Here is a 24,154-nt window from a genome sequence, read left to right as displayed (position 1 = left end):
ATAATCACGTTAGTGTTTTGTTTCTTTTCCTAGAGCATGAAAGTATTTTATAGAGCTGTTTTGCATCAGCTTGAGCAAGGCAGGCTTCCAGTAATTCCTCTCTTGTTTTGGTGTCTTTCATTTGAATTTTTTGTTTGTTTTTCTTCATTTCAGGTAGCACTTGTATTTCCTAACAATGATCCTGCTGCTTTTATGGTAGCGTTTTATGGCTGCTTGTTGGCGGAAGTTGTTCCTGTCCCCATTGAAGTGCCACTTACCAGAAAGGTAAAGAGTCCATTTTCCTAGTAAAGTCTATTAAAAAGGTTAATGGGGCTGACATCCTTTTGAATGTGGCTCTTCTTGACTTATTGTTAGTCACTTCTGGGCAGGCTCTTTGTTAAGAGTGGCTCCTTAACTCAGCCAGATATGGGAGACACTGCAGTAAATGATGGATTTTACCAAGGAATCTGTGCAGTTTTTCCTCCGTATTGACTCTCAGGATCCCACTGACTGTAGGCGAAGACAGCTTTTTCTTTGAAGAGCACATTCTAATCTACCCCAGCCCAGTTATTAGTCTCCCTATCCAAATCTTGTTCATTTCAGGCTAAGTAGGGTGACATTCAGACTTCAGTGTTAAAAGTTCATATTAGGAATGTATGTTGTAATTTTCCCCCTACGAGTTTTGCTACAGAAAAAAAATTATTTAGTAAACGTTTTCAAAAATGTTTAACAGACAGTGTAACTGAATTTGAATCCAATTTAAAGAGATATGTTTTATATGTGGGCTGCATCTGGGCTGTTTTATACTTAGGTAACCTAGGTTTTGGAATCAATATTATTCAGTGGTACAGAACGACTCTTCTGAAATCACGGGAAAAAGCACTTAGTAATTGAGATTACTTAATGGATGAAGCAGAAATACCAAGGCAACTTTGGAACCTCCCTCTGCTCCTAAAAATATCTGCCAATCACACTTCAAGCCTGCATTAAAGTTTCATCACGGGGTCCTAATTTGGCAGGACAGAATCATCTCCAGCCCAGTCCTAGAACACGCTCAGCCCAGTGAAAATGAAGTGATACTTTCTTGCAACACAGTTCCTCCAGGAAGAATATTGTTGTATGGGGATGAATGCATAACAACCCAATGTTTGTGTTGGCAAAGGGAGGGGCTGCCTGGGAGTAAGGCAGGTAAAATAATAATAATAATGGCGTTTGTTAAGCACTTATTATGTGCTAATTGTACTTTGTTAATTGCTAAGGTACTTACAAGATAATCAGATCAGACACAGTCCCTGTCCCACAGTCTAAATAGGATGATAAAAGGTATTTAATCCCCCATTTTACAGGTCAGGAAACTGAGGCACTGAGGTCAAGTGACTTGCCCAGGGTCCCACAACAGGCAAGTTTGACTTAGACTGTGAGCCTTATTGCAGGACAGGGAATGTGTCCAACCCAGTTAATTTGTATCTACCTCAGCTCCTAAAACGGTGTTTGACACATAGTAAGTGCTTAACAAATACCATTTAGAAAAAATAGAGTGACATAGCCCAGACTATATCGTGGGTTTCCTGATTCACATTTTGTGGCAGGATTTCAGGATGGTTTTAGGGCAGATGGCTGATAAGTGAGATGTAAGCCAAACCTCTATCTGAGCCTCTTCATTCCCAGTCCCAAATCCTCCCTTCATTCCTTGTACTCTCTGAAGATGCATGCTTGCTGTTATTTCTGGTACATTTGTCTGGTACAGGAAGTAGAGTGGAAACAATGAGCAAGAAGTCATGCTTCGTGAACAGCACCAGAAGGAATGCTTCTTTTTGGTCCAAGGGTACTGGATTTGCTTCTGGCAAGAGTAGAAGGATGTGTCTTGTGTATATGTCATCAAGTTCTTCAAGTAGCAGCCTAGAGAGAATGCAAAGATGTCGTTCATGTTTGGAAAGATATGTGTAATGTTCAGAAAGCATAACCACTTAAGCCAGTGCTCTTAGGCTGGAGATCCCAGGAGGCCTTCAGCTATGTAATCGCCAAGCAAGTTAACTAGGTGAGTCCCACTTTACCCTGGAAAGAGCGTAGAGCATCTTCTGCTTCCTAAACAGAGTCTGCAGGAGTGTGATATCCTCCATCAGATGCATCAAGGCAGAACAGATTTCCGAGGGCCAGTTTTTGAGATGATAGAAACTCCAGCCCAGCATCTCTCATTCTGCTTGCTACCTTTCCCTTCCTTTTAACCTCCTGCAGGTCAGGATCACAGTTGTAGATCAAAGCTAATGCAAGCTACCCTGTTGGGGATGTGCTTTTTTGGCAGACAGGAAAATTAGAGTAGAATTGCAGGGTATTTCATGCTGATTTCCTAAAGAAGCCAGATTTCTAGGTTCTACATTCCTTCAGAAGCTTGACCCCGCTGAATCTCCAACAATCTTTCTCTCCTTCGGGTCCCAGGTCTGGATATGTGCAGGCTCGTTTTTGGTCTGGTCTCGTGTACCAATTCTGTTTTAGTTTCTCAAATTCTCAGTATAGTGTTCCACACGTAATAAGTGCTCAGTAAATACCATTGATTGACATTTGTTCACATTTGCATCAGATGAGGGAATTTGCATCTTCCTGTTCCCCCCTTTAGATTGTAAATTCCTCAAGGACAGGGACCATTTCTTTTACTTCTATTGTGTGGTTGGTCTTCAGTATTTAAAACAGTATTCTTAACACAGGTGTTCTTTAAATGCTGTCAAAAAAATCTGGTAACCCAAAATGCTGTCTGCCCAGTGTAGAGTTAAGTCGTTGTCATTAGACAAAGCAGCCAGCAGTGATTTGGCAACTGTAAATTTGAGCTCTTTGTGCTAACAATAATTTGCAATCAATCCTGCTCTGTTTTCCCCTTTGGTTTTCAAATCTTCTATTATGTAGAGCTTGGCTACTTTTTAACATGTTAACTCTCTAGATTTCCCAGAATATTGTTGTTTATAACAGTATGTACTATGCAAAAGTTAGTTGGTGAAGTTGAATACAAAGAGGAAGACAACCTTTCACTTCTTTGTAGGCTGGGGGAAGGCATTGCCTCCTGCTGACCCTTTTGACTCACTTTCTCAGTTTTAGGGCTTAAGTGTTTCCAATTTTTAAAAATCATTTCTGTGTTTCACACCTGTCAGCGAAAGAAAATTGTTTGCCATGAAGGCTGTGGTTTAAGAACAGTAAGATATGTTTGAAGCTGACTTTGAACCTCCATGAAGTTCTGTCCTTATAAATTTTGGTATGTGGGTGTAATTGTAGGTGGACCTTGGACATTTAATGACCTTTTCCCTGCCTGTACGAATGCCATTAGCATTTTCCTCTTGGTGATAGTTTTTGCAAACTGCAGGCTCTCAAAAAAGCCTTCTTTTCTTTCTAAAGCAAGATTCTGAATTACCAGTCTAAATCAAGTGAAGCGGGTTAGTTTCCTGATTGAAATCATCAACTGCAGTTTGACATTTGTTGCCTCAAGTCAAGAGATTTTTTTAGGGATATTGCTGGAAGGTCTCATTTGAATGACTTCTTGTCCATATATTTTGGAATGTTTCTTATTTATCTTTTGAGAGAGGTATAAAGAAACTATTTCCTTTGAAATATTTCTTCTGCTCCCCATTAATGGTGGTTCCAGTTTGATTCAGAATGCAGCAATTACTTGGTTATTTTGCAGTCAGCCAACCTCTGCAACCAATCCTTTACAGTGGCATATTGCCCGTCTTGTCCCCATTGAGGAATCACATTGGTGGTGCTTAAAAAGGTGAAGGTAACATCTGCTGTAGATCCAGGTGCTGGGAAAACCACTGTCCTCCAGTCCTGAAGTTTGTTGCCCCCTTAGCACCATGTTCTAATCCTGGTTCCTCCACTTGTCTGCTGTATGGCCTTGGGCAAGTCACTTCACTTCTCTGAGCCTCAGTTACCTCATCTGTAAAATGGGGATTGAGAATGTGAGCTCCTCGAGGGACAGGGACTGTGTCCAACCCTATTTACTCATATCCACCCCAGCGCTTAGTACAGTGCCTGGCACATAGTAAGCCCTTAACTACCACCACAATTATCATAATTATTATTATTATTCTAAAGGATAATAATAATGTTGGTATTTGTTAAGCGCTTACTATGTGCAGACCACTGTTCTAAGCGCTGGGGTAGATACAGGGTAATCAGGTTGTCCCAGGTGAGGCTCATAGTTAATCTCCATTTTACAGATGAGTTAACTGAGGCACAGAGAGGTTAAGTGACTTGCCCATAGTCACACAGCTGCCAAGTGGCAGAACTGGGATTCGAACCCATGACCTCTGACTCCCAAGCCCTGGCTCCTTCCACTGAGCCACGCTGCTTTTCTGCTTCCCCAAGGACTTATAGCTTTTCTTGATTCAATTTCCTCCTCTTCGCCAACCAGCACATCACTGAAAAGCAAGGTGGCCTCATTGAAAGAGGACCGGCCTCCGAGTCAGAGGCACCTGAGTTTAATTCCGGGCTCTGCCCCTTGCCTGCTGTGTGACCTTGGGCAAGTCACTGAACTTCTCTCTCTCCTTCAATTTCCTCATCTGTGTAAAGGAGTTTAAATACTCATTCTCCCACCCCCTTAGACTTAGAGCCCCATGAAGGGCAGGTTCCGGTTCTGATCCAATTATCTTGTTTTTATCCCAATGCCTAGTATGGTATTTGGCACACATTTAGTGAATAACAAATGCCATCAGTATCACTGTTACTATTATTACTATGCAGCCCGAAATTTAGGCAGCCAGAGCTCTTTATTGGCTCTGGAGATATATATATATAAAATTTATTTTTTATTTGGCCTTCTGCTACTGACTCTACCCAGTGATTGTGATTCAGTCTTGAATTGGACCAAAGTTTATTTCATTTTCCTGGGTAGACAAGTGAAGTCAGAGTGACCTGATCATCATGTTTCAGTTTACTGCCAGCTAACTGGGCTAGACCATAATTTGAAAAGATGCATTTTAATACTCATGTGCTGTGCTTTGGGATTGGACAAAGTGACTGTAGGTTCCTTAAGCTTGATTAATTTATGGTTCTCTGTTCTGTCTTGTGGCTGATTATGCCAGTATATTATAGAATTCAAACTAAGTGTTTAGATGCAGGCAACCTGGGGCCAGGAGGACTTATGTTTTAATAATTATTTCTTGGGGTTTAAAAACAAAACCAAAGAAATGCACAGCTTTGACCACTGAAGTCTCCAAGGGACCTGGTAATTACTCTAGATATGTCTGCAAATATTAGTGGAATGGGGCCATATGACTCTGGCCCAAATGAGCTCATTGCCTGTGAGAAAGCATCCTGCCCGCCAGCAGATTATTTGCTGCTGAATAAAATGCATTTAGGAAAATTAGTTAGTGGAGGATATGCTCCCTCCTTATCAGAACTCCTTTACTGTTTTGCCAAATTGTTCTGCCTTCTTCTTAGCCCCAACTACATCATTTGACTTGGTTGTAAGCCTCTCTGTCCTCGAACTTCACTCTGGTCTCCAGATCATTTTTCTTAAAATGTCATTTTGCGCACTCCCTTCAAAGCCCCCAAAGATTACTCATTCCTCTGAGTATTAAGCAGAAATTCCTTCCGTTGGCTTTAAAGCACACCACAAACTCTCTCCCTCTCCTTATCCACTCCCTTCTCCCACTAACCCCACCTCGTACTCGTTATTCCTCCTAAACTAATCTACTTCGTCCTTGGCTCTTCGGCTTGCGATTCCTGGCTCATGCCTGGAACTGTCTCTCCATCCAAATCTGCCAGAACATAGCTCTCCCCATCTTCAAGGCCTTCCAGGAATACCCCCTCTATCAAGAGGCATTCTGGAATCATTTGTTGGCCCCAGAGCATATCTACCCACCTCAGTAGTTACACATTCACAGCTCCTTGGGGCACTTTGGTACTGTTTAAGTGCTTATTTTTCGTTCCATTGTCTTCATCCTCCTGTCTTTCTCCCCTACCAAATCATAAGTTCATTGAGGGCAGGAATCATGTCACACCCAAGCTCTTGGTACTCTGCTCTTCACAGAGTAGGCATTCAGAAATACTTTGGGTTGATTGATAGACTTGGGGAATGTTTTGGGTATTGATGAAGATTCTGGTGTCTAATGATGGCAGTACAAATGAAATGGAAAGAAGGACAAACATGACCCTCAAAGAGCTCCAGATCCAAAGATCAGAAGTGCAGATGGCAAACTTTGGGATTCCTAAAAAATGATCTCAGTTCTTATAAAATTACAGTTCTTCGGGACCAACTCAGAAAGAATCAAACATCGGGTATCTTCTAGACAAAGCCAACTTGGTCAGCTTGCTCTTTCTGTAGAATTGACATGGTTGAAGATGCAAGACTTTGTTTTTCTTCCAGAAATATATTTGCTCTAAAAAAAAAACAATTTCAGAAAGGGTTTTCCTATACAGGTCATTGCCTGCTACACATTTTAGTTCTCTTTAATGTTCCCTTTTCCCTTGGATCACATTTAGGATGCTGGAAGCCAACAAATAGGTTTCTTACTTGGAAGTTGTGGAGTTACTGTGGCCTTGACTAGTGATGCCTGCCATAAAGGACTGCCAAAAAGCCCAACAGGGGAGATACCACAATTTAAAGGTGAGTTGATCACGTATTAACTTGTAAGTAAGCCTCGCACCCAAAAAAAGAAGGACCTGTTACTGAAAAAGTAACATTTTTATTAGAGAAATAAATTCCCATGCAAAGCATCTTTTAGTCTTGGGCATCTGAATTGGAATGCTCTTCAAGAGGGTACATCTATATCGGTACATCTTCTCTTTACTTAATGTAAACTCCATTGTTCCTCACATGAAAAATCAGCCGAGGGGCTGAGAAAATGGGGAAACTGAGGCCCCGTGGAAGCAATTTTATTTGGCAGTTGTCAGCCTCTAGGCCACAGGGATTCAACTCCTCACCCCTCTGTTAGGCTGACGCTCTGTACTCTCCATCCTAGAGGGAGCTAACCAAAAATCTGATTTTCATTTTGCTAAAGGTTGGCCAAAACTATTATGGTTTGTCACCGAATCTAAGCACCTCTCCAAACCACCTCGCGATTGGTTCCCACATATCAAAGATGCAAATAATGACACTGCATATATCGAAGTAAGTCAAACCTAATCTGCTTCTCTTGAATCAAAAGTGTTTTGAATATTGACCATATGCATTTGAATACTGCATTCATTTCCTTAAGCAAGGAATTTGTAGTATCTGAAGCAGCTACAATGAAATTTGAGTTCAGGCCGAGTAAGAATGCCATTGCTGGACAGCCCAATGCCATATAACATCTCAAACCTTTTAAATCTCTTTTCAGTATAAAACTTGTAAAGATGGCAGCGTGCTTGGGGTGACCGTGACGAGAATTGCACTGCTTACCCACTGTCAAGCTCTGACCCAGGCGTGCGGCTATACAGAAGGTACAGGCGTGCTTCCTGATTTAAGCAGTAAATGACTAAGGGCAGTAGGAAGATGAGGCCTATAGTGACCTTTAAAATAAACTTGTCTGTTAAAAAGTTCTTGTGGTGAGTAACCTGAGCAACAGTGGAGTCTTGCTTCAACATGATTTAAGGGGTTTTGTTTGTGGTATTTCAGTGCTTACTGTGTGTAAAACACTGTTCTAAGCACTGGGATAGATGCAGGTCAGTCAGGTCCGACATGGGGCTCGTAGTCTAAGGAGGGAGAACGGGTATTAAATTACTATTTTACAGTTGAGAAACTGAGGCACAGAGAAAATAAGTGACTTGCCCAACATCACACAGCAGGCAAGTGGTGGAACCGGGATTAGAACTCAGGTCCTCTGACTCCCAGGCCCAAGCCGATTCCACTAGACCATGCTGCTTCTCATTTCAGTGGCTAGACAAGCCCGTGGCCTGATTTCCAGTGTGTTATCCCCAAACCTGATCCGGTCATGGATTATTTTTCTGACCGGTGTTTAGTGATGGTTGGGAAGTAGTCTGATAGGATGAATTAAATCCTTCCCCCAGCAGATAGAAGACCTGTTACCTATAGCTGTCTTGCAAATATATTCCAGAAGTCCTTGGGGGGTCCAACGAAATATTCACTAGCTCTTCCCACATATTCTAGTTTTATAGTGTTGATGCCTCAGCTGGAGATGAAAATTGGTAGCCTCAAGTTTTCATTCATTTCCCGACCTTTTTTTTTTTTTAAAAAAAAAAGGCTTTCACTTTTGCTGCCGCTTTTACAATTTGTGGGACTCTTTCAGGTTCTAAGTAGTTTATTAAATGATACTTACCAAAAATTCTAATCTCTTAATCTGTGGCAGAAAAAAATCACATAGGCAAACTTTCTAGAATGATTGTATTTTTAAGAGGAAAATTTTCAAAGACATGGGTCAACTCATGAACATACTTAGAAATAATGTTTGCTTAGGAGACATCTTTCGTTAAATTGGGTTGCTTTGTTTTGGGGCTAGACTTCAAACAGTAATAACTCTTTTTTGGTATTTTTTGTTGAATAGCCGAGACAATTGTGAATGTATTAGATTTCAAGAAGGATGTTGGCCTCTGGCATGGGATTTTGACGGTAAGCATCAACTCCCACTCCACTTAAATGTGTATTTACAAATGAACTTGCTCGTTGTAATTACAGTGAAAATGTTGGTTGCGTATGATTCATGGTAATTTGCTTTCCCCCGTGTTTTTGAGAAAAGAAGACAAGTCAACCCAGATTGTCAACTCGTTTAGCTAATGAATTGAGTAGAAAATCCAAGTCGGCTTAGTGGCTCATTGCTTGAGTTCCGGCAACCGCTGATTTAGGTTGCAGCTGCCGAAAAATGCCATCCTTAGGCCTGTGTAGTACTTGAGTGAATGTAGACCAGGGCTTTTTTCTCTCACCATTGATTTTCAGAGGATGAAGTAATATCACCAACCACTTATTTGTGCCATTTCAAGTTTCCCATGAATTTGTATGGATAGGTTTGTCTAGTATTGTATTTTAAATTCTTTTTTTCTTTTAATGACTCATAGTTTGTGAATGTTTGGGAGATTTACTGTTCCTCTTTGCTGAAAAAATTAGTCTGGTGTAGTAGAGAAGCAGCATGACGCAGTGGCTAGAGCACGGGCTTGGGAGGCAGAAGGTCATCGGTTCTAATCCTGGCTCCACCTCTTGTCTGCTCTGTGACCTTGGGCAAGTCACTTTACTTCTCTGGGCCTCAGTTACCTCATCTGGTAAAATGGGGGTTGAGGCTATGAGCTCCATGTGGGACAGAGACTTTGTCCAACCTGATTGCCTTGCATCTACCCCAGTGCTTAGAACATAGTACCAGTGCTTGGCACATAGTAAGTGCTTAACAAATACTATCATTATTATTATTATTATAATAAATTTGTCCTTTAGCGGATGAATACTCATTTAATTGGCACTTGACTAATTTCTCTTCCTTGGAGAAGGAGCACAATTAATCACCATCCTGCATTTAAAAAAAAACAAAAAACTTCCATGCATGAAGTTATCCTGTCATATCTAAGCCTCTTTAATGGGGGTGAAAACTTTCCAGTTCCTTTAGCTTTTCCCTATTGTAAGCATGTTTGTTGCTCACATTTAATAAGTGTATCTTCCCTGCATCTGCTAAATAGGTTGTACTTCATCACTGTTGCCATTCAGTCCCAGTCTCTTTTAACGAGACCTTTCTTGCTCTGGACATGTGTGGCTCCTGCAAAACCCAACTCTGAACCCAGAAGAACACTAGCAAAGCTCTTTATGGGTTACACAGATTCCCATGGGTTCAGGCAACTTACTGGGTAATTGGAGATCCTTTTCTTAAGACCTTTAGAAACAGAATTCCTTTTAACAGAGGTACTTAAAATTCACTCCTTGAATATTATAAAATTCACCTCTTCAATATTATTCCCCATGGGATTGTAACACCTTGAGATCATGGACCCAGTTTTTAACTATTATTATACTCTCCCTTGTGTATAGCATAGTGTTCAGTGGACAGTAGGTACTCACTAAATTATTGATTATGATAATGATGATCATATTCTACTTATTTCCACCTATAGGTCATGCCAGGAAAATTGTGGCTCTGTAGGTCTCTCTTTTTGTAGTAATCTTGCTTCAAAGATAATGTGCTGATCAATTAAGAGTATTGATTGAGTGCCTGCTATGGGCAAAGCACTCTACTAAGCACTTGGGATGATACAGTAACATAATTAAACATGACCTGCCCTCAAGGAGCTTAAAACCAGTACTAAGCCCCCAGGCCTGTTCCCAAATCTCCTAAAAGTAGATTAATGTATGTTACCAAATCTTGATATCACTGCATCAGTCAGCTATACAGGTTTAGGTGAAAACTAATCCCTTTAGGAATATGTTGGGTTAGATTCCTCTCTGGCTAAGAGGTTAAAAGTATTCTGAACTCACTGTGGGCAGGGAATGTGTCTGATTGTTGTTATATTGTATTCTCCCAAATGCTTAGTACAGCGCTCTGCATATGTTAATCGCTTAATGAATACGAGTGAATGACAGACTCCAGAAAGTTGTGTATTTTCATGTTCATTTTGATTTCAGAGTGTCATGAATATGATGCATGTAATCAGTATCCCATATTCGTTGATGAAGGTGAATCCTCTTTCATGGATCCAGAAGGTCTGCCAGTACAAAGGTATGAAGGCAAATTATTTAATTGGTTTCAAACATTAGAAAAGGCAGAACGTGCTGCTATGGACCTTGTTGTTTTTCATCCGCTGGGAATATAACCCATGCTAGTTCATCACTCTGCAATTATTCGTAATTCCCTCTCATTTGAACTCAAAGCAGGTCAGTCATTTTGGTTTCATTTTGCTTTTTATTTCCTTTTTAGCAAAAGTCGCTTGTGTCAAATCCAGAGACATGCACTGGGCATTAGTGGCACATAGAGATCAAAGAGATATCAACCTGTCTTCTCTCCGCATGTTAATAGTGGCTGATGGAGCAAATCCTTGTAAGTAATGTTTTCAGACCTAGTTAGAGAGAGACCTTACAGTTAAGATGCTTGTTCTTTCCGTTAGTTGTTGTTGTTATTTGTGATGCTTTTGTAGTCTGGAACCTTTTAAAGGGGGGAAAATGGTCAAAATAGTGAGTTTATACTCCTTTCATTGACATAAAAATTATGAGTATTAAAAAATATGTGGTTAAGTTTAGCAAATTCTGGAGCAAGATTATTCTTTGGCCTAAAATACATTGAATTTCACCTGCTGGGTGCCTTGTAAACAAGATTTAAAGTGCTTAATACCAGAGTCATTTGGCCTCATTTGGTAGTTCTTTAAACCGTATGGCAATGGGAAGAATTTCTAAATGTTCTCTGGAAGGTCAGCATCTCATATGCCACCTGTAAATAGCTAGTCCTGAATACGTTAAATCAGTGAATAAATAACCCATCACCGAGGAGGGCTGAACTGGTGAGACAAGCACGTTGCCCTGTGATAACATATATCGATGGGTTGTGTGAGAATATATTTTTTTCATGTTTTCTATCCTTTCGTGCCTAAACCCTCCCTTTTGGTATGACATGTTTTATTATAATCACCTCACTTCAGCAGTCAGATTTTTTTTCCCTCTGATTTTCACTCCAGGGTCTATTTCTTCCTGTGATGCATTTCTCAATGTCTTCCAAAGTAAAGGCCTAAGACAGGAGGTCATTTGTCCTTGTGCTAGCTCACCAGAGGCTCTCACTGTGGCCATCCGAAGGTACTGTGTTGCATTAATTAAAGTCGACAACTAAATAGCAGACTAAGTTGAGAATGGGAAATCATCTCTGGGATAATGTTTGGTAATGCAAAAGTAAAGTGAGCCTTCCCATTTTAAGATCAGGGTTGCAACTCGTGACTTGAGAGTTGGGTCCCTAATTGAAGTTAATTGGGCGGTGTTGAGTTCACGCCTACTTTGGAGTACATAGACCTCACCAGAAAAGAAATTGGGTTTGACAAGTGGACGTAGGAATAAAGATGAAACCTTGTACAATAGACTTGCACATCAGAGCCAGGAAATAACCTGAGGTGTTTTAGATCTAGCTGTGCCAGTTACCTAGATCTGAATTTTTGCATTTTCACTTCTAAGAACAGTAAAACTGTATCTAGGGAACTGAGTCACTGAAGGAAAGGGAAATGCTGAATCACAGGAAATACCGTAAAATTGATTTTGCAATAAAACGTCTTCACTGTAAAATAAAACGATTGTGCCTGCTACAACTTTATGTTGTCTGGAATACTTTACTAGCAATATGTGGCAAAACCCTAATTTTAGGAAGGTTTATCTCCAAAAGGAAGATAACACGTCTGGTCTGTGAAGTGCAAATTTTCTTGTGGCATTGGTCTGCTGTTTTCTGGGGGGCTTTTGCTGAAGGTGAGATTTCGCCCCAATGCCTGTAAAATCAAGTCATCCCCTCACTGTGGTGCTGTGTGAATATGATTTTTGAAAAGTTGAGGATTAAAATGTTCAGGATTAGGAGAGGAGAGAGAAACAAACCATAGCTTTAAAAAAAAAATAGGGACAAGAAGGAACCGTTAGATCATCAGATGCAGCACCGTCAACAACAAATGATAATAATTAAAGTGCTCTTAATGCATGGTGCTGTGCCAGGCACTATAAGCAAAATGATCTAAGCAAACATAGTCATCCCATGACCTTTAAGAGTTCACCTGCTAAAATGGATGGTTTCCATGGAAAAAGAGAAAAGGTGAAATTAAAAATGTTCAGCTCTCTGGCAGAGAAAAGAGTGTGAGATGTGAAGAAAAATGATAAATAGTTAAGTAGATCATCTATCTGATCACTTCAGGTCAACCTGGCCTTTATTTTTCAAATACTTAACCTCCCTATCTGCACATGTTTCCACCTCACTTGCACCCTAACTATGACTCTGGCAGCCAATACAGCACAACTGAGTTCTCTTCTCAGCTGTTTCCTGGGTAACCAGCACCCAGCTTTAGATCCAGTTTGCATACAGAGGAAGGGGAAAAAAAAATCCTCCTCAGTTTCTATGTTGTAATACATTGTTCTCTTGACATTACCAAAAATGTCAATGTAAGGCAGTAGAGAAGGGAACAGCAAAATAAAATTTTGCCATTGCCGTTCTTCAGGTAAAAGAAGGATGGGCTGTATCTGCCTGGGATGGGTATATTTTTCTGAAAGGAATTTTCTATAGGGAAACTTTGGCCTAATCGAACACTAAGTGCCACGCTAGGGTTGGCTTGGGTTACCCTAGGTAGGCAGGACTAGAGCCTTTGGAGCAAAATGTATGCTCTCAAGCGCTTAGTCCAGTTCTCTGCACACAGTAAGCACTCAATAAATACAAGCGATTAATTACATACATTAGTCTTGGCAGAGGTTTCTAGATAAAGCACAGCAATTGTGTTTTTTCTAGTCCCTCCACCCCATTCCCATCCTAGGGGGTACAGGACAGGCTCAGAGTCCAGGAAAGCGGGCAAACAGGGAAAGAACTGCCAGCATCTCAGATAATCATGAGATCTGCAAGAGAGCACAGTCTCATAAAGAAGACAGCCTGCCTACATCAGGTCACCTCACTATCCCCATCCTCCAGAGCTGAATTACATCCCAATGTATTAGGATAAAATCTTCACAATTTTAGCTGGATGATATTCAGACTACCATCAGAACCGTTCATGAAACATGTTAAATTTTTTTTCACTTATCACGCATAGGACTAACGTCCTATAGAGCCTGACCTGTCCTAGCAATGACGTCAGCCATCAACTATTATGTTCCTTCCCTTCACTCGTGAAACCATATATGTGAGTGAAGTTGTCCTTCATCTTCAAAGAAGACACCACTACCAGTTCACCTGTGCAGTTCACCTGTGATTACATGTGTGATTGACAAGGCCACTGCAGGCCCCATGGTTCTGGCCACATTGTAAACACAAAAAGACTGCCCCTTGTGTTGTTGTTCTTAATATTTGCAGTGTCTGGCACTGTTTTCTCCTTTACTTCGTTGTCTCAAGAAAGTGTCTTCACAACACTACCATCTATTAAGTCAGAGTCAGCTGAATGGATGACGTCTTCCATTGAGAATGGCAGTTGAACCTCAGTCCTGAGACTTCAGAACCAAGAACTTGGGCAGAGAAATTGCTAATTGTGATAGTCATTTGCTCAGCACCAATCACATACTCTCATCCCTTGCTGGTGGTGTTCCTTCTGGGACACGGAGTGCAATAAGCAGGGGTCAGCATATAAAGAAGTGAACGTGAAGCTTTCATTCAATCAGGACCCATTCACGGCCAAAGTGATGCATCCTGTGAGCGGAGATTAGGCCATCGCTTGGAATCAATTAGGCGAGAATGAACCTGCGTTGATAATTGTACCATTGATAATACACGCAGGATATTGTGCACTCAGTTGACAACAAATATGAGTAGATCAGAGATCACATCCCAGGCTGCACCTGGCACATAATTCCAGGGTGGCCAGGAACCATCACCCGTGACCCGGAACTACAGCTCTTCCTGAATCCCGCAGTCTTGGGAGCTTCCGTCGTTATTCAATTGAATAAAGAGACAACCATCTATGTCAGGAAAGTGAGCACATCATTTGGAAGACTGCCAATCTAGATGAGTAATTACATAATAAATATGTATGTGGCACTGATGATGTATGAAGCACTGAGCTCGGGAAGAAAATTGAAGAATAGACCATCTCAGAGCTGCGTAATCTTCTTAATGAAATCTGCACAGACCTAATAGGTTACTGGGAAGATTATGCTCCTGCTAGCTCTGCTCTTCACTCCACTTTAGATATTGGAACTAAGTCTCAATCAGTGGTATTTATTGAGGGCTTACTGTGTGCAGAGTACCGCACTAAGCGCTTGGGAGAGTACAGTACAATAGAAATTGTAAACACATTCCCTGCCCACAGTGAACCAGTAGAGAATTCCTATAGGGCATGTATGCCCTTGAGTTGAGACCAGTATAATTGGTGGATGTGAAGAACCTAGAAGGCAGCCATATTCTGGTTGAATTGGTGAATTAATACCAGTGGCATGAAAGGGCATCTTGCAATAAATGAAGGTCTAAACGGGCTGGAATTTAAAGTGAGATGTATTATCACTTATCCCTACTTAAAACCTACATCCCTGTGGTGGCTTTTCCTAACTAGTGTTGTGTATACATTTCTGAAGTTCATGTATAGATTTCATGTTGCTCCTTGAGCGCAGGGACTCTGTTTCAAACTTAATTTGTAATTCCATCCAGACACATAATCCAGTGTGGCAAAAATAATAGTAAATAACAGTTGGATAGCACAGTGTAGATAAACTTCCTAAGGCAATTGATACTCATTTAAAGGCTATGCTTAATCGATTTTTCTATTCCTCTCTCTGTGCATTAGTAGATTGATATATTTTGGTGGTAGGATTTGGTGACTTGTACATTTTGTGTTATTCATGAAAATCCCTGCTGGTGTGTTGGGTATCCTTGGTGCAGGCTGGTACATATCAGTTTTCTGTTGTGGGACAGGGACAGGGACTGGGACTGGGACTGGGTCTGATCTGATTGTATTGTATTCACCGCATTGCTTAGCAAACACCGGTGTTATTATTCAGCCTCTTCAAGCAAGGAGTGAGAAGAGAATGAGACACATTGCATAGATTAGCTTGAAAGGAATGAAGATTGTTAGCTGAAGGGTAGTGGGAGAAGAGAGTGGATATATAGGAAGGAGAGAGGTGATTTAGCAGACTGGAGTTTTTGCTCGATGTGGAGAGGAATGGACAACGATTGGAGGTTTTTGAGGAGTGAAGAGATGTGTTCATTACAACAGGAGAGGGGAGAAACTGGAAGCAAGGAAATCAGGAGGCAACAGTCAAATGGGAGCTTAAGTAGCTGAACCAGCATGTTGAATATTTGGAGGGAGAGGCAGGAGTCGATTCTGGAAATGTTTTAGAGGAAGAACCAACAGGATTTGGCAGCGGATTACATGTGGGATTTAAAAGAGTGAGAGAAGCCAACTATAATGCCAAAGTAGTGGCCTTAGGAGAAGTAGAGCATAGTGATGTACACTGGTGGGAAAGTGAGGTGAAGGAGAGGATTTTGAGGGGGAAGTTGAGTGTTTTAGATACATTGACCTTGAGCTCTAATGGGAAATCTGCATATTCAGTTGTATTTATTAAGTGCTTACTGCGTGCAGAGCTCTGTACTAAGCGCTTGTAAGAGTACAACAATAAACAGACATTCCCTGCCCACAACGAGCTTACAGTCCAAAGATGGGGAGACAGACATCAATACAAATAAATTAGAGATATGTAAGTGCTATGGGGCTTGGTGGGGGGGGGGGGGAGTGCTTAGAGATGTCCTGGAGGCTGGAAGAAATGCACAGGATTTCAGAGAAGGAGAGAGGTCCGTGCTAATGAAGTAAATGGGGGAATCATCTACTTAGAGCTGGTAATTGCAGCTGTGGGAGCAGAGGAGCTCAAGGGAATTAGGTGAAATTGAGAAGAAAAGGAGACTGTAGAACCTGGTCATCAGCATACAGTAGCCTGGGGATAAGGGTCTCAGAGTGTTCCTGTTGCACAAGAGCTGTTGATTTGGAAGAATTGCCCCGGGGAACTGAATACTCTCTGGAGGGGAGCACAGGTTTCTAGAAGCCTTCCTGGGAAAACTGTCAGAGACAGTGTGACCCTATTGATCCAAAAATACATTCTACTGCCAGTTGCAAATGATTGACACCCTAAGTTCTTCAGGTGAAGGTTCTGGGCAAAGGTAGACTAACAACCCTGTCACTCAGTCCTTCACAGCGTATGTGGCAGATTGTGGAGGAAATGTCAGTAACTCCTTGATCCCTAACTGAACTGTTGAAGTGTCTTAAGAACACTGACTGGATCATTATATAATTGCATTTGATCGTAAAGTTCCATAATATATTGAGGGTGACTTTTCCATAAATAAGTGAATACACACAGTTCTGCCAGAATGTGTGATTTAACAGTACATTTTGGATATAATTAGGGAAGTTCTCTCCCAATTAGACTGCTTGAAAGCAGGAACTCCCAAACACCTAGTACAGTGCTCCCACACAGAGTAAGTGCTCAATAAATGCCACTGATTGAGTCTGACAATATATGTGCTTGTATATACATATCACAGTATCAGAAAAAAAGCAACAGTTGTGCGATAAATATTTGTCAGGATATTTATAGAGCAGGCTGCAATGAAATGAAACACTATTCATGTTGAAGGGAATTTTAGAATGAGTGTGTGCACTTAACGAATCTCTCAGCCGTTGCTTTTATAGTGAGCTTAAAGTGAAAAGGTTTGAGTGGAGTCTCCTTCCAAGTATCTCAGGTCAGAGGGTAGGTTACTCTGTAAAAGTAGCTCTCACATACTGTATTAAAACCACTGTTTTAAAAAATGAATGTAGAAAAGATTAATCATTGTCTTTCACTATGCACATTTCAACTCAGGAAGCAGGCAGAAATGAATACTTGCTAATTTGTCCAAACAATGTTGAGACGTTTTCAGCTCTTCCATTATTAACGTTAACCATGTTGTAAGTATCAGTGGTATTTATTGAGCACTTGTCATGTGCAAGGCATTGTTCTAAGCGCTTGGGACCCAAGAAGCAATTGAAGTACAGAATTCATAATGGTGCAGTCAGAGGTTTTGCCAAAGCAGTCATTGGCTCAACAAACATTTTTTTTTATCTTGTGTCTTCCCCAGCCATTTGTACAGTGCTTGGTACTGTACTATACACATAGCACCATTACAATACCATAAATAGAGTACTTACCAAACACCACTATTGCTATATTAGTATTGTCTCCCACTCACCAGTAGCTAGCAGAACTCTCTTTTTAGGCTCAACTATATGCTAATATTGAGCATAGGGTCATAAGATGAGACAAAAATAATGCAGTTAGACTAAGTATTAGAGAGAGTGATTTATTAAATTGCAAAGTAACACTGTCTAGAACTGCACAGGAGCTGTGTGACTGGAGGTTTGAAACCAAACCACAAACATTTCCTCCGCCCTAACCCCAAGCAAATCACTCAACTTCTTGTGTTGTCAATCAATTACTAGTACTTATTAAGTGTGTATTATATGCAGAGAACTGTATTAAGAACTGAGAGAATTTATAGGAATAGATTATATGATCCCAGGGCACCGGGAGCTCTCAAACTAATGAGGAAACAGGTGTAAAATAAACTATAAGAGGAAGAACTCAGATTGCAGAGAATATAAATTATCACATACAAAAGTTTGATGAGAGGTTGTGGATGGGCTCTCCCAAGTGCTTAGTACAGTGCTTTGGCTACAGTAAGTGATTGATTGCATAAGTGCTAGGAAAATTGGGAGGATATAGCAGTATTAACATGTAGTGGTTTTAGTATTTATGAGTGCCTACTTGGAGTAGAGCACTGTACTAGGCACTTGGAAAGTACAAAATAAAGAAATGACAAGTTCCCCGCCCTCAAGTAGCTTACATTCTAACACGGAGAGACAAGCATAAACATTTTCATAACTAGAGTAGTCAAAATTAAATAATTGAATGTGCAAGTAAATTGACATGCATTCCAAAGTGCGGAGGGAAGTTCATAAATCCTAGAGTTGTGTGATGGATGCTGCAAAATGAATCGAGGAGAGCTTATCGGGGGAGTTGGGATTTTAGGATGGTGTGAATATGGAGAGAGCAGTGATCTGTCCAGTATGTGAAGGGGGTTGTTCCAAGCTGGAAGAGCAGCCTGGGGCTGGAGAATTGAGAGCAAGGAACAACTAGAAGGTTGGCTTGGGAGAAATGAAGGGAGTGAGTTGGGGAATAAGGAGTAAAAAGAGCCAGTTGGTGGAGAACCTTGAAGCCGGTGGAGAACTCTGAAGCCGGTTGAGAGATTTGTTTACCAAGAGACACAGGAAGGGAGTGGAGGTTTTCAAGAAGAGGAGAGGTGTGGATTGAACATTGTTTCAAGATGATTGGGACAGCACTGTGTCGTAGAGTTTGTAGGGAGGAGAGAGGCTGAAAGCAGAGATGCCAGTGAGGAGGCTGATACAACAATCTAACCAGGATATGGTCAGAGCTTGTACCAGGGTGGAAGCAGCTTGGGGGGAGAGGAAAGTGTGGATCTGGGAGGTGTTGCGCGGGAAGACCTGACAGGTTTGGCAGTAGTTAGAATGTGAGTTGAAAGACAGCAAGGAATGGAGAATGACACTGATGCTTCTGAGATGGGGTTAATGGTGTTGTTAATGACTAAGATGGGAAAGTTAGGAGAAAAGGTGAGGCCTTCCATTTTAGACATAATGCTTCAGAGGTGCCAGTCAGGCATCCAAGAGGAGACATCACTTGGGGAGAAGAAAAATTAAATGGTGAAAACTTCCTGGAGGAAAGCCTCCTGCTATTAAAAAGAACTGTACCTCTTCAAACTAATCAAGTGAAGAGAATCATGCTGTCCAAATTTTCTTTTAGAGATGGCATTGAGAATTTAGTCTTTAACACCCCTTATAGTAATCCTGCAATGATTTTAATAGCAAATATCTACATTTTTAGTTACACAAGTCTGGCTCTACATTGAGCTTGCTTTCAGATTACTTTCTGTCATTAAGCAACATGATTTAATTTGAATTATTTGGATATTTATTTCATTTTTTCCTGTTTTGGAAATGATCGTTTTGCTTTTAGGATTTGTTACAGGCTAGTCAGTGTTTTTTGACACATATTGAATGGCTACAAGATTTATTAGAGGCCTAGGCATACATTTTTGGACTAGCTTGGTTTCAATTTTCTTTGAGAACTGCACTGTTCATTATGAAAATGAATGCATGTTCTAATTTTTTTATTTATTTTAAAAAGTACAAAAAGAAAATATTCTACTGTTGAAAAATAAAACTCCCCGAAGAAATCAAATCCAGCCTTCACTTGGGTTCAGAAAGTAGAAGATTTGAGGGTGGGAATTAAAGGGTGAGAGAGTGAGCTCATTTAGGGAATACATTTACCTGGAAACTGCTTGACCTAATGAAAAAAGCAAGGGCCTGGGAATCAGAGGACCTGGGTGCTAATCCCAGCTCCACCACTTGTCTGCTGTGATATCTTGGGCAAATCACTTAACTTCTCTGTGCCTCATTTCCCTTATTGGTAGAATATGGGGATTCAATACTGCTGAGACTGTGAGTCCCTTGTTGGACCTGATTATTTTATATCTACCCTAGTGCTTTGCACAATGCTTGCTTTGCACAATGTAAGTGCCTAACAAATACCACAGTGATGCTTATTATTGTTTACTTGCCCCGTGGTCATCTCTTCTGACATTGTTGGTCCAAGAAAAATCATGACAACAGTGCCTGAGGAGGTGAAGAGGAATCTAGCACTCATGGAAGCTGTTCAGGAAGAAATATCAAGTCTATTTAGGGCTCAGGTGGTCATTGCTGAAAGATGGTCTCAACCTTGAAAAGCATTAAGATGGGAGACCAAACAGAGAACAGGCTAAGTATAGGGTTCCCACTTCCACAATGATGCTATAAATACAAGATGGAAGAAATTAAGGCCATCGAAACAGGGTTGAAATTACCCCATTAAGTGCTGGAGATGGCATTCATCATAGCTGCTTGTTGTTTATTTACCTCCATTTGTTTTGCTTTAATGCACATTTGAGCTTGGCCAGTCTCCGTTTGATGTCAGTAGCAGTTCAGAAAGATGCCTTGAAGTGTAGTGTGTATTAATTGGAATTTGTGGGAGCTCTTGGTTTCAGGAATGACAGGAGCACACGTAGCTAAAGGCATATCGAGTATTTCACATGGAATGGAAGCAAAATGACAGGTTTAAAGAGGGACACAAATTGCCTTCATCTAAAAGCGTTTGCTCTCATGGATTGCAGTGTGAGGCAAAATCGTAGAGTAAAGCATTCCCTCCGTTTGTGTTTTAATTGCATTCTCTTGGAATGTGTCCTCATTGCACATAGTGGCAGTTTGGACTGTGAGCTAGGATTGACTTGGCCTTTATTTTGCATTTCTAAAGGTAAAAATAAAGTGACATTATCTCTTTTCTTCCCTGGATACTTCTGAGGCAGTTCACTCCATCTTACCTCAATAACTTGCCTGAGTCAGGCTCTGACATACCCCTAGATGAACATGCTGCTTAGTCATTCTTAATGTTACCGCCCCCTCTCAGCTGAAAGAGTGGTAGCTGACATATTGATCTTTGTACCCCTTTAACTGATTGATCTATATTCTTATAGATTAAAAAAATACATTCTGGGGAGTTGCAAAAAGCCATTCGTATTAGAAAGTCTCCCTCTACTTCCCAAGTCCTCCTTTTCTATTTCTCCCACCCTCCCTGTCTCCTCCCCAATCACCTGGTTTATATGCTTGCAATCTTTGACAACCTAGAAAGGTAATAAAGAAGGTAAACACATATACCCTTTCCTTGCTCTAAACTACATTATTTGACTTTTCCTTGGAAAATATTTTCTGTACTTTAGTTTTCACTCCCCGGCTCGCTCAATTTCTAAACCAATCTGGATCGCAATGGATGAAATAAACACTAGCCATCTCACATGTCAGGGGCTAGCCTGGCAATTACTTAGAGGTTCTTGATTGAAAAGCAAGTTTTCCTGAACTTGATTAGGTAGTGTTTGGTTTGACAGTCTGAGAGCATAAGAGATAACACAAAGGGGAAGGTGTGTGTGTGGTGTGTGGAGGCCAGGAAGGAGGGGAAAGGGGCAGGGGGAACTGACCCTTTGGAATCTCCATCTCTAATTTCTGGGATCCTGTGTTTTTTTTTCTCTCATGAGGAGCCAGGTTGGAATTTTCAGAGCAGCTCTTTCCCCCAGCAGGAGTGTTCCACCTGATGGTATAAACCTCCTTACTCTTCCCTTGGTGACTCCTGGGAGAGCAGTGCTGTGCTCATGGGAGCCAAGGACTGGAGATTTGGCTAAACAGAAGTTAAAGGTTTTAAAGTCACAGGCATATAAAGCCTTGGACTTGGCAATAACTTAAATCTGTTGTCTCAAAGTAGTTAGCAAGAGGGTGTGCTATTTTGCATAATCAGCTAGTTTGACATTAAAAAGAGTGCAATACCCGGCTGTAGCGATCTGAATATTGACCTTCTAGAAAAAGGCATGCCGTCCTTGTCGAGGAATGGCAGCTGAAAGCTGCCTGCCAAGGAACAAGCCTCAGCACAAAGGACTAAAGCACCAAAGCCACAAAGACAGGGATTAAATCCCCAATACATTTATGGGAAGGAAAAAACATCTATATCCAAATGTGGGATTCGGAGACGGAAACTCAAAATTCCATCCCTAAGTCAACCCAGTGACTCAGTGTGTGACCTTGAAGTCTATCTTCTTTGAATTATCAGCTGAAGACAGTCTGGTCGTAATTCTCCCAGAGACTAAGGCAGGGATTCTCCAAATTTTCATTTGGTCAACTCTTGAAGGGTCCAGCATGTGTCTTCCTCCTCATCATCTCTTCAGAGATGAAACAGGCGTGATCTCTTTGTGGAAGAATAGAGGATGGGTCTTGTTTTCAGGGAAGGGAGAGGAAAGCCTAATTAGGAAGAGTAGTTAAGGAAGACTGGGAGATTGAAGGAGGTGACAAGGATCCAGTGAGTTGAATAAATCGGCAGGGAAATTGAAGAAGAAACGAGCATTGTCCCTCAGAGGGGAGGGACAAGGGGGAAGAGCAGGAGGTTTTGCTAGAACCTTGGTGGCTGTGTTGTTTTCATGACCCTGGGTTCACAGTCCCCAATTTGAGAAGTAGTCATTTAGATTACTTTATTTATGTCTTTGAATAAATAATAGGGGAAGCAAATATATTCTGAAGTGCTAATCCTGACCCCTGTAGCTGTATGGTACTAAATGAGTCCCGTGGCACTCTTATATGACCCTGCTAACGCTGGCTGCCTCTCCGACTTTAACTGTTGCAGGCCAACGGATGACAGCAACCAGCCTCCTGGTCGGGGGGTTCTGTCCCTGCATGGCCTCACCTACGGCGTGATTCGCGTGGATTCAGAGGAAAAGCTCTCCGTTCTGACGGTTCAAGACGTGGGCTTGGTGATGCCAGGAGGTAAGGGCTGGAGCCTGCTTTCTGGAACAGCAGGAAGTGGGGCTGTTGGATTTTGACACCGGACACTTAGATGTGAGAAGACATTTGGTTGGGGAAGAAAACACAAGATCACCCCTGAAAGATACACTTTTCTCTTAAGATAATTGAAAAGTGCCTTGGCCATTTGTAACTTTCCGCAAGGCTCTCTTGTGCTACAATATTTTGATTGCCACCAACGATACACCCACCATTAAGTATGTTGAGATGTTTTTGGTCCAAGCTTTTGTCTTTCAGAATGTTTAATAATTTTTTTTATTGTTGTCCAAAAGTGCTGCTTTAGCAGCGTCGACATCAAGTCCTCGGTACCGGACATGCCGCTATAACCCATGTTAGAAGAGTTGGAGGAAGATGAGGCTAATTTGCTTATTATTCACAAACCTGTGGCAGGACTGTATTTCCTGGTCCTTCTGTTTTCCTTTAATCCATTCTCTCGTCTTAGTCTAGTGGAATAAAAGCTTTCAAACCCAGGCTACAGCCCTGGGAATATCAAACGGTGGTGTTTATTGAGTGCAGAGCACTGTACTGAGAGCTTGGGAAAGTGCAAAACAGTGGTGCTGATAGACACAGTCCCTGCTCACAAGGAACTCAGAGTAGCCTGCCACGGCTTCAACCTCTGGTTGTACCGTCTGTTCTGAAATTCATATGTGTGTGTAACTTCTTCAGGCAGAAAAACTGTGGTTTGCACCCAAGGTGCTGTGAGCACTTAGTACAGTGCTCTGCACACGTAAAGTGCTCCACAAATGCCACTGATTGATTAGCACTCCCTTTGGGTACCATCGAGTGCCCACGACAGTTGCCGCACTTGTCTCCCAGTCAGCCTGGCTGCCCCTCTGCTGGCGACCAGGAACGGAGCTTCTAACTCATCCACCCTTCTTTATCCCCCTGTGCTTGGCAGAATCTAGTGTTCCTACTGCCCTGCTGCCCTGCACCATCTGTCCTGCTGCCATTTTTTGGCCCGCTGCCAGAGAAACAACATGGCTTAGTGGATAGAGCACCGGCCTGGGAGTCAGAAGGTCATGAGTTCTAATCCCAGCTCTGCCACTTGTCTGCCATATGACCCTGGGCAAGTCACTTAATTTCTCTGAGCCTCAGTTACCCCAACTGTGCAGTGGGTATCGAAGTTGTGAACCCCACCTGGGACAGGGACTGT

General features: G+C 41.5%; 1 protein-coding gene across 5 annotated transcripts in view; it reads left to right on the top strand.

Annotated features, from left to right (window-relative positions):
* The window catches only part of DIP2C (disco interacting protein 2 homolog C), a 391,162-nt gene that overhangs the window by 303,336 nt on the left and 63,672 nt on the right, over window positions 1-24,154 (top strand). For all 5 annotated transcript variants that reach the window (XM_029077686.2, XM_007667846.4, XM_016227461.3 and 2 more), the window contains 9 exons: window positions 154-264; window positions 6,448-6,571; window positions 6,966-7,075; window positions 7,284-7,386; window positions 8,448-8,512; window positions 10,502-10,595; window positions 10,794-10,913; window positions 11,545-11,659; window positions 22,826-22,965. In XM_029077686.2, coding sequence (XP_028933519.1) covers window positions 154-264; window positions 6,448-6,571; window positions 6,966-7,075; window positions 7,284-7,386; window positions 8,448-8,512; window positions 10,502-10,595; window positions 10,794-10,913; window positions 11,545-11,659; window positions 22,826-22,965 — 982 coding nt within the window. The remainder of the gene's footprint in view (window positions 1-153; window positions 265-6,447; window positions 6,572-6,965; window positions 7,076-7,283; window positions 7,387-8,447; window positions 8,513-10,501; window positions 10,596-10,793; window positions 10,914-11,544; window positions 11,660-22,825; window positions 22,966-24,154) is intronic.

This window comes from Ornithorhynchus anatinus, chromosome 13 (assembly GCF_004115215.2).
Source record: "Ornithorhynchus anatinus isolate Pmale09 chromosome 13, mOrnAna1.pri.v4, whole genome shotgun sequence".
Taxonomy (NCBI): domain Eukaryota; kingdom Metazoa; phylum Chordata; class Mammalia; order Monotremata; family Ornithorhynchidae; genus Ornithorhynchus; species Ornithorhynchus anatinus.
This window is presented reverse-complemented; position numbering and strand designations above follow the sequence as displayed.